At 41.5% G+C, this 12,472-nt stretch overlaps 1 protein-coding gene across 2 annotated transcripts in view; it reads left to right on the top strand.

Moving 5' to 3' along the window:
• The window catches only part of PUF60 (poly(U) binding splicing factor 60), a 252,737-nt gene that overhangs the window by 176,545 nt on the left and 63,720 nt on the right, over positions 1-12,472 (top strand). For both annotated transcript variants that reach the window (XM_085604603.1, XM_085604604.1), the window contains one exon: positions 10,752-10,942. In XM_085604603.1, coding sequence (XP_085460729.1) covers positions 10,752-10,942 — 191 coding nt within the window. The remainder of the gene's footprint in view (positions 1-10,751; positions 10,943-12,472) is intronic.

The raw sequence follows: 12,472 nt of genomic DNA on the forward strand, positions 1-12,472 counted from the left end.
CCGTGGATCTATATCATTTAAAACAGTGCAACAAGAAAAAGCAAATGCCACCGGTCTGGCCTGGCTCCAACGACCCCCGAAATGAAGGCGTCTGAACCCAGATGAATCATAGCCTGCTGTTAGCTCCGCAGTCTGAGCAATGAATTTTAGAAACACGGTGCAGCTAAGTTTGCCCTCCGCCTCGGAAAGCACATGAAGAATGAAGAGCGCAACTCTGGGGAGTTTCATTTTGAATGGGAGTAAGGAGAGGGAGGAGCTGGTAGAATTCCCAATGAGGAGCCAGCGTTTCCGCTACCAGCACACCCTCCTACGTCGTGCAAAACAAAGATGGCGTCGGCCTGTCCACATGGGCCGTCCTAAAAGTGGACAAGGTGGTAACCAAGAAGCCAGATTTCCAATCACGCGCCACTGTTTACCACAAACAATGATGCAAGCCAATGGGAAACAGGGGCGAGGCTTCAAATCCCTTCTGAATCCGTATCGATTGCCAAACGTCCTCGCAGAGCGTGCAGCGCATGCACGCTGCAACGCCAGGCGAGACCTAAAAAGAAGGCTAACAAGAATATTCTGGACCCAACCACTAGATGGCCGAATAATGCACAGCATGTAAATTCAGAAACGCATCAAGCTGCTAAACTACTCCTACTGGTAAGTAACTATTTCATTTTGCACGATAATTGGTGGGCTGTGTGCAAGGATGCTCTCTCAGCTACCACTGATCCAGAAGTCCTATGTAGATGACTGTATTTTAAGACACGCTACAAAACATGTGCCTCTGGCTTAGCTCTCGAACAGCAAGTGCCTTATGAATGAAACACTTCAGATTACACACAATGTTTGTGCTTTAACGAGGATTTATGCAAAAACAACAGTTGATGGACAGAATGCAGAACAATGACATACATTCACCCCAGTACAGTGATCTGGGCCTTAATCCATAGTTTTTTTTGCTCACCATGCCATTCCAGTTTGAACCCAGCCATATGCAAATCAATCTTGACCCTGTGCCTCATGGGAACAGTCCAGCCCGAACTGCCAAGCCAGGTCCTCCCTGGACTGGAAACCAGCATCCTAGGACCGGTTTCGAGGTTTCACCCTCCTCAGCCAGGACAGCCCGATTCCAGGGGCATGGAGAGCACGGGACCCACGTCTGAGCATACCCGTTCCACTCGGGTTGACAAATGCAAAAACAACAGTTGATGGACAGAATGCAGAACAATGTCATGCATTCCCCCCAGTTTTGAGATCTGGGCCTAAATCCATCGTTTTTTTGCTCACCATGCCATTGCATATGGCCAGGTCTCAACTGGGGTGGCATGGTGAGCAAAAGAATGATGTATTTAACGCTGATCTCTTAACTGGGGGTGAATGTTTTGATTTGTTCTGCATTCCGTCCATCAATTGTGTGTCTTTTGCTAAGCGCGGATTTAAGCAAATATTTTTATTTTTTGTTTGGCTCGTAGTGGTTTTGATGAATAATTTTCTTTTGCAAGCAAAAATAATACTCTAAACCCATTTTGGCATGATTCTATTTATAAAAGGTATAAATTGTGCTCCTTTTATCCTCCTGCAGTGCACCACTACTTATAAATTAAGTGCCATATTTGCCATGTTCACTTTGTGTTTAATTCTTAAGCAGTACTGAGAACTGAGTGGAGCTATATTGAATATATTATTTTCATAGCAGAGGATAATATCCCTCTTTTAGAACATCTGCATAGGTCTTTTTTCACAGCAGTAATTTTAAAAACTCAACTGGAAAAAACTAATTTTGGTTTGGATGTATTTTTCCTCTTGGGTATTGTTCACTCTGATAGCTAGACATAGCAGAAGGCTACTTTTAGGAATAGTGGAGATATCACAGATGCACTGAATACAATTAAGTCAAAAATAGCACACTATCCATGTATGTTTTATGAAGTATTAATTGCGAGATTCTGTACAGTGTAAGGACAGCCTGACTTTGAGTCTGGCAAGCATATGATAGGTCAGTTAAAACCACAGGAATCCGGTAAATTGCAAATGCTGAAAGGTAAATCAATGTGGGGGACATCAAGTAAAAATGTTGCCAAACCTTTGGAAACTGGTAGGCTGTTAGAGCTTAGAATACAAGTCTGGCTTTCCAAAGGGTTTTATTTTAAATATTGTAGACGTAGCAAGGTATCAGAAGCGGTAACTTTTCCACCTAGGTTCGATTAACTTCTCACTGGGCTACATCGGTGCTTGACACATGGTTATCTGACTTGTACATAGTAGCGTTCACATTCCACAAATATTTATGGCTGGTGGAAATGTCATGAATGTCTATAGGTGGATGTAATATAGAACCTTCGGCTGTGTAGCGCAGCCGTCCCACCTACCTGAAGGAAGACATTCCAGTCTGTCCCTCGACTTGCATGTCACGTTCTAGCACTTATGCTGAGCAGGTGTTAAGTTGTTGGGTGTGTTTGCAAACCGTCTCACAAGCTCTTCAATCTTGCCTTTAGACTGTGGAAAATTAACTAGTCCTCAGGTCCTGGATCTTGCCATGCGTGTCAAGATATCCCCGGAGACTCAGGCTAGAAATACCTGCAAATAGCACTCCGTGATTGAGACTACTTTTTCTTCTTTGAGTAGTAGGAGGAAAATTCTTTTTTTTTCAAATCTGTTAATGAAGGCTTTAAAAGTAATCATAGGACTTCTTTAGCGATTATATTATGATAAGTGGTTGTGCTCACAGGGGCCAAATTACAATTTACAAATGCAAAATTTGATGATGAAGGAAAAGGTTTGTTTTTGTTAATCTTGTGTCCCTCCTGTCCGCACTTTGGGTATAGTTCTAAAATAGTCTCACAATGTTGGCACTCAAGCCTCTTAGAGCAGGATTGTGGGAATACTTTCTGTCCCTGAGGCGAGAGATACCCAGATGTTCTAAAAGTAAATGCTCTATGCTTTCCTGAGCATTTCCACTGATGGTAGGAATGTTCCACTCGTAGCAGTCTGCAGTCCTACACCAAAGTCAGTAAGTTATGAACCTACAGTGGTATACTAAAGAAAGATTAGTGTTGATAGACACAAATATAAAGTCTGCATGGTGTGTACTTTCAAGATGCAGCTTTTATTTCCATCATTTGTCAGTCTCACCAACTTGTGACAGTACTAGAAAATCTATCGTGACAAAAAGTGCACATGCTTTTACGTCACTCTGCAGTCTACTGCATTCTGTGGTCAGTTTCATGTTCTAAGAGCACTGTAGCTTGTCGAGCGTTTTTTTATATGAAAAGGTCTTGAACGCCTGCACTATGCCCTCGGTTTCTTTGCTTCTTCACGCTCAGCAAGGACGCTGCCAATTGGGATCACTGTAAAATGACATCATTTGGTGCTAGAGCAAATAAACCCCTCCCTATCTTGCAAATTGGGATTAGTAATATATTTAAGTTCTTATCTTCTGTATCTTTTTGCAAAAAAAAGTATTTTTTAATCTTTAATTAGTGTTTACTTCTCTGCATACATCAGCTCCTTTAAGGTCATCATTTTTGGAGATCGATGTGAAAGGCAACTGTAATTCGTTCTCATCAGGAGATCGCAAAATATGTTTTTTTTGTGTGTATCTAAAGTTTAGCACGGGGCTTTTAACTACAAGAGTACTGTTAAAAATACAAAGGCCTTTTGTAGCTGTTAGGTTTCTGGAAATGAAAATGGTGTCGTTTGGCAAGAAAAACTTGTTTCTCCTGCCTATTAATGTTCTATAATTTAGAGGTTGTTTTTCGATGAAGATTAAAAAACATTCAATTGAAAAATATTTTATATTAGAAAAGAATGCGTTGGCTTGTGGTCATCAGAGATATTGTGAGCATCCTTCCGATTTGCTTGATCAGGTATCTCAGCAAAGAAGTGTATGGCTTTGGGAAGTGCGATCACTGCATTTCTGCTTTCGTCTTGGACATTATTGTGGCTATGGAGCTGGGCGATTGTCTGTGCAGTGTTGCCTAGTTGAGGTAGGAGATGTTGAATTCCCTTTGGGGATGTGCTTTTTAAACTTCTCACTGGGCGCACTCAAGGTGTATTTGTTTGCTGACTTTTTTTCGGGGGTAGGGGGGTGAGTCAACAACTCCTGACATTCGCTTTTGCAGGCGCAAAGTAGAGTAGGTGCTGGTAGGGTATTCTGATGTAGAGTTTACCAAGGTTGCATTGGAATGATCCTGTCTCAGATGCGTACATTGTAAAGTTGACATTAGAGGTACTCTTTTCAGGGAGCAGATATAGGTTTGATAACTTGTTAAACAAGTTTGTTGAAGTTGTTTCCTGCATACATTTTTGTTTTGATCATTAGTGGGTAAAACTACAGTATGGCTATGCTGTGTTAATTAGAACATACCTTTGATGTGGCATGATGTGTGGATTATCCTCCAAGCTCGGTCCCTTTTGGATTTGGTGGTCCATTACCTGTGCATGCTGTAGTCTGTCCCCTCTATGTTCATACTTGTCCTTATAGAGTATGACTTTGTTGTATAGATTTAAACTAACTAGTACACAGTGACGTGGCATTTATTGAAAATATCAGACCCCAAGCAATGAGGTCTTGAAACGCTTCTTCTGTTGAGATGTTATTGTACAGTTCAGAGCCTTCCAGAGAGTTGTTTGGTGCACTGTATTTTGCTGGACTAGGAGTCCTTGGTTAATTTCTTACACAGCACGGACTCCCTGCTTATTTTGACAGTTTGGGCATTTGTTGAAGGGGGTTGATGTGTTTGGGGTAGGATTTAGGGGCCGTATCCACATAATCTTCTGGACTTCAACAGCTTTCAACTTGAAACAAAGGAGTTTTCTCTTGAGTGTGGTAGTGCAGCAGAGTTTGAGGATCCCCGTTACTGCTATTGATGATATATTTTAGATCTGTAGGAGCTGGCTGATCAGTTCTTTGAGATTATCAATTACTCAACTGTGACCGCTGCTCAATAAGGAGCATTGCTGTTTTTGAGTAGATTAATGTAGCTAAAGCTACTTTTGATAATTAGCTTCTTCCGTACCTGACTCAGGTTTGCAAATACCCTAAGGGTATTCATCTTAGTTTACAGATTAAGAGTTTACATCTCTCATCACTGCTATCCGGTGTTACTAGCAGTATTTAGATTTCCTGTTCTCTATGCTCATTTCTTTTAGCACTCATCCTCTGATTCATAATCTAAGGGTGGCTGTTGAATGTCTCAGACCTGGATTAGACACCCTGATATATATTTTTTTTTTTAAAAGAGCCACATGTCATGTGTCAAACCCAGTGTCAGAATTTGGATGTAGGTCAAGTAATGCTTTTGAAGAAAATACCAGGAAATTGTGTAGCAGGACTGCCTTGATGTAGATATTTTGTTGCCTCATCTGAGTTCTCATACGGAGTTAGGATTACTTTTTATTGTAAGTAATACAACTATTTGGGGTTAATTCTGTTTTCATTATTTGCTTGATTCAGGTCTGTAGAATTTGTTGGTTGATGAACGATAATCGGCATAGTAGAACGGTGCTATCAGCAATGAGTCGTGACCGTTTATTTCCTCAGTGTCGGGGCAGTCACTGTAGAATATATATTTTTTTGTATTTTTATTGCTGTTTAAACAGATAAAGAAAGGAAACCAATCATACAGTGAAACGATATGGATCACTGAGATCAAAAAGAGTCACTGTAGAATTAAAGCCGGTAATTGTATGGACCATTAGTACTCAATGGGGGCGGCAGTACTTTATTAAGTGTGGTGTTCTAAATTGAAGTCCTTTATTAGTTGCTTGGATCTGCTTCTGGTAGAGCTCATGGTATTCCTTATGTTTTTGTTCTTCTTGATGTAATTATAAGTGTGGATATTGATAAATTGTGCTGCCTTAGGGTGGTCTCTAAGCGGAGTGCCACTCACCCAAGTGGTTATTGCCTTTTTTCTGCTAACGTTTTTACAGTTTTAACCGTAGATGTCTATTTGGGATCTATATGTTATTGGCAGGAAGCATTTGGCAATGTGCTTTCTTTTGACTAGAGTTAAATCTACATCTGCTTCAGCTTGTTGGAGTAGCCCTGGAAGTGAGAAATATGTTGAAGTTACATATAGTTGCATCAGTTAATCCCGCATTGGGCATCCCCGAAGGTTATGTGGTTAATCACCATTTGGTTGCATGGTGTAAGAGTTTAATGTTTTTTTTTCTGTTAAGCAGTTTGTAGTTTGCCCTTTACATGCTGTGCTTGTTGGATCGAGTGATTTGGGGACTCAAAGTTTGTAATATTTTTTTTTAATATGCTTGCTTGGTTTAATTAATGTTTCATTATTGGGTTGTTTTTGTTTTTATAAGTTGCAGGTAGGGAGAAGTTTGTGGATATCGCAATGTATTTGTTTTTTTTATCAAGCTGATTTTAAGTCTCCGAGGTCGGTTTATATTCGGTTTTTCTTGTGCATGAATTATTGGGTATGAAACATTTTTTTATTGAAAGTTATCGGGGTAGTTAATATATCTATTATTGAGTGTATGTTCCAAGAGATCCCACTTGACTAGAAATAACGGGGGTAGCAAGCTGTTAATGGTTTGACACCCTCAAGTCATGTTGATACTTCCGCAGTGCTTCCTTACTTTAGAAACAGATGGCATGTTGTGTTTGCTTTCCGTCTCCAGCTTATGGTTTAGGACTTTTTCATAAGGCTTTTTACACATCAACGTGCCGCTGCAACCCCCCTCCGGATTTGCAGCTAGACCCGTCCTCCCCCTCCTTCGTGCTCCTTGCTTCTTTGTTTCCCCCGCTTCTGACTGGGGCCGAGGAGGCCTGTTTTTCACAGCAGAGCTCATCATATAACATGGACATAACTGCTGCCTCCCCCTTCACCTCAGCTCTCACTTGAGGCATAACATTCCATGAAGCTTAAAAATGTATTTGTTTCTGAAAGGAAAGTGCCGTGCAACTGTCTTGTCTTTTACATAAAGAATGAAACCTTACAGACGCTGTTTCGGTGATGGCTTGTTAAAGGAGGCATCACTTTTTGGTGACTGATTCCCTGTTTATATTTTGCATTACACCTTACAGACGCCGTGTTTACATTTGGCATTGAGCCTTTTTTCTATGTTCGTTGGGTGATGTTTTCTGTGGCAGACACCGTGTTTATATTTTGCACTACGCTTCTCCGCATCTTAGATTTTGAGTTGGTTTCTGTAAAGAAACTGACAAAATAACGTTTTCACACTTAAATACATTTTTTTTAATTTGGAGTTTACAATTATTGTGCCTTTCCTCTACCGTGAGTAGAAACCGCCACTACATAAAACCCCCATCTCTATCAAGCAGGAACATTAATTGCCAAAGTTACCTTTACATTTTTATTGTTGCCTGAAAACCTCTGAACACGTACATGTTCTTTGCAGCAGCCATTTTAATACTCAGCGCTACTTTAGCATCAGTGAAAACAGCCTCTAGATAAAACTTACATCTCTCTCCAGCAGGAACATTAATCTCTCCAAAATTACCTTTACGTTTTTGTTGCCTGAAAACCTCTGGGTTCTTTGCAGTAGGCATCTTAATCCTCTGCACTACTTTAGCATCAGTGGAAACAGCCACTAGATACAACTCTGGTCTGTCTCCAGCTGGAACATTAATCTCCAACGTTACCTTTACATTTTTATTGTTGCCTAAAATCCTCTGGACACACAAGGACATATTTGCAGCAGGCATCTTAATCCTCTACGAGCGCATTGACATGAGTGGAAACAGCCACTAGATAAAAATCCAATCACTCTCCTGCAGGAACATCAATCACCAAAGTTTCTTTAAATTTTTTATTGTTGCCTGAAAAACTACAGCAGGGTTACCTCTCCCCAACTCAGCTAACATGTTTAAACCCTGGATCGCCAATGCTCCTATTGTACTGCAAGCTTCCTTACCTCACATTCGCCTACACTACAGATTGTGGCTTTAGTAATGCACAGGTCTAAGGCAAGGTGACTTCTCCCCAGCCCATCTAACGTATCCCAGGTTTTAATATGCAGCAACCTCCAAACTAATTTAAGCTTCCTGCCCTAGCCCTCTCCCCCGCTAGTTAGAGGCATACCCAGTAAGAGTTGTTACCGGGCTGCAAGCTGACCTTTCCGCAGCCCATGTTACGTGTTTAATTTGATGCACAGTAAAAAATTGTTAATGCGCTTTAAATTCCTCCTTTTTTGAAACCATAAACCTGACCAGTCACTAGCGCTTCTGTTCCTTTTTTTAGTCTGAGGACTTTTTAAACTGATGCGCACACTGCTTTCTGCTCTTAATCAGCTATACAGTGGGTAGCAGATGCGAGTTTGCTATTAGCAGAGGCATTGCTTTAATATCCCGGTTGCATCGCTGACATTTTCCTCGGAGGTATGTTTAATAATGCCTCTTTGGGCGCTGTGTTTTTCCTGTCTACCAGTGCAGCATCATCTCAGCACAGCACCAACTCAGCATCACTCAGCACCACCTGAGCATCAATGCAGCGCCACCAACTAAACATCACTCAGCACCACCTGAGTATCAGTGCAGCAGCACCACCTGAGCATCACTCAGCACCATCTCAGCATCACCTCAATATGCCCTTGTAATATGGCATCTGTTGATTCGCCTCTAATATCCGTAAGCTGCTTATGTTGTAATTCAGGTACAACATCCACCCTCACATTGTTTATGCTCCCCCCTCACCCCCCATAATACCAAATACATAACAGATAAGTTGCCAGAATTTCAATGACCAAAAACTAAAAGACATTTTTTGTTAATTCATTTTTTAATGAGTCCTTCAGTTGTACATAGTCTTCTTGGTTGGATATCTTAAGAAAAATACTTAGAAAACTATTTTATTGTAACTTTTCGACATACTACACAGCAGGCACACTGTTCTACAACATATCTTAAAAACATTAGCAAAGCTAATAGCTCTGGCTAAACACGTACAAGGTCACAAAAGTGAGACTATTGGCTGTGCCATGGCTTGTTTGATAATTGAAGGGGTTGGAGGGTATGGTAGGATTGGTGGTGGTAGGTGTGTTTGGGAGAATGTGCTTTTGAAATGGGGTTGCAGTGCAGGTGAATCGTGTCCATTTGACTTGGTGTTCCAGGCTGTACTTGTTCATTGTCTCCTACAAGCAGGTTGAAATATTCCATGATAAGTAACTTTTTTTCATCTGTTTTAAAGTCTATCTGAGCAGGCGGTCTGTGGATTAGCATTAGAGAATAGATGGTTTTAATGGATAGCATTATATAATTCAGGCTCTAAAGGTCACCTATAAGTCGGCTGTATTTGATCTATTGTCTGTAATGCTATTCAGTGTGTTCAGTAAATTTATCACGTTTGTTATTGAGACAAGAAGGTTGATTGTGAGAGCCGGCAAGTAATCTGTCCATGCCTTCATCCTGAAGAGAATATTAAGGTGTTGGTTATCAATCATATCAGTGTTTGCTCTGTTGGTGACCAGTAAGTCAGGAATGTACAATGCTTAACGACTTTTAAGAGTTAATCCCAGTTAACCAGTAGGTCAGTGTTTTCCTGCACGTTCCTATGCTCATGGATGTTCCCAGCGGAAGTTGTGAACAATGCCATGTCCCGGTCCTCTGGTATTATCGGTCCCTGAGAGAACAGTCCCTAATATATCCCCTGTCCCTAAAATATGCTTCACTTTGTGTGCATGATGCCCTTTTTGAATTAGTCTTTTTTTAGGCTTTCGATTTTATTCGGCTTCTGTCGGAGATGCCATGACCGGATCGTTATGGTCACATTGTTGAGCATTGTCTGTTTGGTAGATGAATTTGTCATCTTTTGCTTCTCTTGCTGGTCACTACTGGGAAGACTGCTGCGAAGTGCCTTGCTAAGCTATGGTGTCATTTGCATGTAAAAGAAAGATGTGTATGATTTTGTTGGCCTTACATTTGAAGCCTGTTTATGCTATGATGGTTCCAGTTATAACACTTCCAAATTCTTATCTCTTTTGGATGAGTTGTTTGGTTGTATACCTTCAATGCCTACCAAACGCAAGCCACAGTTCTGCACTTGTGGCTTTGCCTCTTTACTCCTAGTTGGTCAGACAACTTTTGCTAATGGACTTGCGTGTTAATTCCATATTTTTCTAGCTACTAATTTGGTTTGCTTTGGCCTTGGATTTCATTAGGCTTTTCATCTTTTACCATTGTCGTCATGTCACTGATGTTTCTGAAGATGATGGGTTAGCTTTTGAATTCCTTACTCATGCCAGCAAGTTAATTTGATTAATTGAAATGGTGTTCAAGAGCTGTTCAGTCTGCTTTGATTTTAAGAATAAACACTACACTCTCAAGCATCCTGTTCTGGGATGCGCTTCTCTTTGACATGTCTGCCTTTACCATGCAAGGTGTTCAGCAAAGTGTAAATATGTCTCTGATGCTAATATGAACCTGCTCCTGTGACAGGCTGTGTGGGTACGGCTGGTCTGTTCACTTGACTTGTTAACACACCCCGTGGTTTACATGACAAGAGATTTACATTGCTGCATTGGTCCTAGATGAAGGAGGAGGTTTTCTTGAATTTGATTCTTAACATAGCAGAAGTGAGGTCAACTGTTTTTTTGTTGTTTTGTTGTTTTTGTTTTAAAAAGAGGAAAAGGAAAAAAAGCCTTCAAACCTCCTAACTACCAATAAACGGCATCAACAGCAGTAGAATTGGGACGAAACAGATTGATATGTCATAATGGATATTCGCTCAAGCAAAGCGAACATACATCACATCAGTTCTTGATTTCTCAGTACATCTGTCTTTCAGAATATGAAAAGGGCCAGTCGTCCCAGGATGCGGTTTCGTCGATGAACCTCTTTGACTTAGGAGGCCAGTATCTTCGTGTTGGCAAGGCAGTCACTCCTCCCATGCCTCTTCTGACGCCTACGACACCTGGAGGTTTGCCCCCAGCAGCAGCAGTGGCAGCTGCAGCTGCAACAGCCAAAATCACAGCTCAGGTAAGAGCATAGATTTGGTGTCACTTTAATGGAGGTTGTAAAATTTAGGATTACATTGACTAAATCGGGTGATAGCTGTCTCCCTTTGATTTGGGATGTTTCTGAGATGGCTAATACAGCTACTAGGCATTTGTTTTGATACAATGTATTGGTCTCTGGTATTTATACTGCATCTTCTGATGGAAATGGGGATTTTTATATAACCAATGGCTGATTAAGTGGGTAAAAAAGCTTTGTTGTACCAGGATTACCCTTTTGCATGGCCGATTAACTCGATACAGTAGAAATTCACTGAAAATAAGACATCAAACCACTGCTATATCCGCCGCTAATAGTTTTATTGTAGGGGAACATTACATAAAAGGATTCGGTTTTCTAGTTAACAATCTGTAGTCCGTTACACTTCTTACATTTTTAAAATTGAGCTAGTAGTAAAAAGTATGGGACACTTAGTTTCACTGCTCCTACACTTTTTTTACATAATTGTCAATAGAGCTGGATTAAATACTTAAAATGGACTTCGCATTGCTCTTTGTGTGGATAGACAGCGATTGCTCTGCATATTTTTGCAAATTATATATTTCACATGTTGGTGCATGTTTTAAAATATGGTCCGACTTATGAGTGGTTAGCATACAGATCTCTTCTAGGGACAGAATTCCATTGCAATGACCTAAATAAATCCACCTATATAACTAATTTCTAATTTAAAACACTTGTAGAGCGCGGCGTACACCTTGCGGTTTCTTGGCGCTGGAGGTTCAGTAACTGAGGAAAAAGGACCATGGAAGGGTGGAGTAAGTATTAGGCGGGGAAAGCCTGGCTGAAAAGGAAAGTTTTCAGGTCTCTACGGAAGGACAGATACTGAGTTGCAGAACGGAGATTGTCTGGAAGTGAGTTCCAGAAAGTAGGGGCCAGAGTTGAGAAGTTAGAACCGCCCCACTTTTTGCGTGAGAAGCGGGGGGTCTGGAGAAGGGACTTGGAGGAAGACCGGAGATTTCTAGCGGGGACATAGGGTTTAATTAGTGAGGCGATGAAAGCGGGGGCAGTGCCCTGGCGGGCCTGAAAAACCATGCATCCGATCTTGAAAAGGGAGCGTTGTTTCACGGGGAGCCAGTGAAGCTTTTTTAGAAGGGGGGTGGAGTGGTGGTAGCGTGGAAGGCTGTATATCAGCCTGGCCGCCTGGTTCTGGATGGTTTGGAGTCTACGCAGGCTGTACGCTGGAATGCCATGATAGAGGGCGTTGGCGTAGTCCAATCGTGAGATTACCAGGGCGGCTATGATGATCTTAAGTGCCTGGGGAGAGAAGAAGCGGGAGACAGAGCGGATAGTTCGGAGAGTGAGGAAACAGGAGGAAACCACGGAACTGATTTGTGAGTGAAGAGTGAGCTGATTATTCATTTTAACACCCAGTGTTTTGACCACGGTGGAGGGGGATGGTGCCGGGCCAAGAGAGGGGGGCCAGAAAAGAGAGTTCCAGGGGCTGGATGAACCACCAGTGAGAACCAGCTCGGTCTTGTCAGGGTTCAG

Source organism: Triturus cristatus, chromosome 5_1, assembly GCF_964204655.1.
Source record: "Triturus cristatus chromosome 5_1, aTriCri1.1, whole genome shotgun sequence".
In the NCBI taxonomy this organism is placed as follows: Eukaryota; Metazoa; Chordata; class Amphibia; order Caudata; family Salamandridae; genus Triturus; species Triturus cristatus.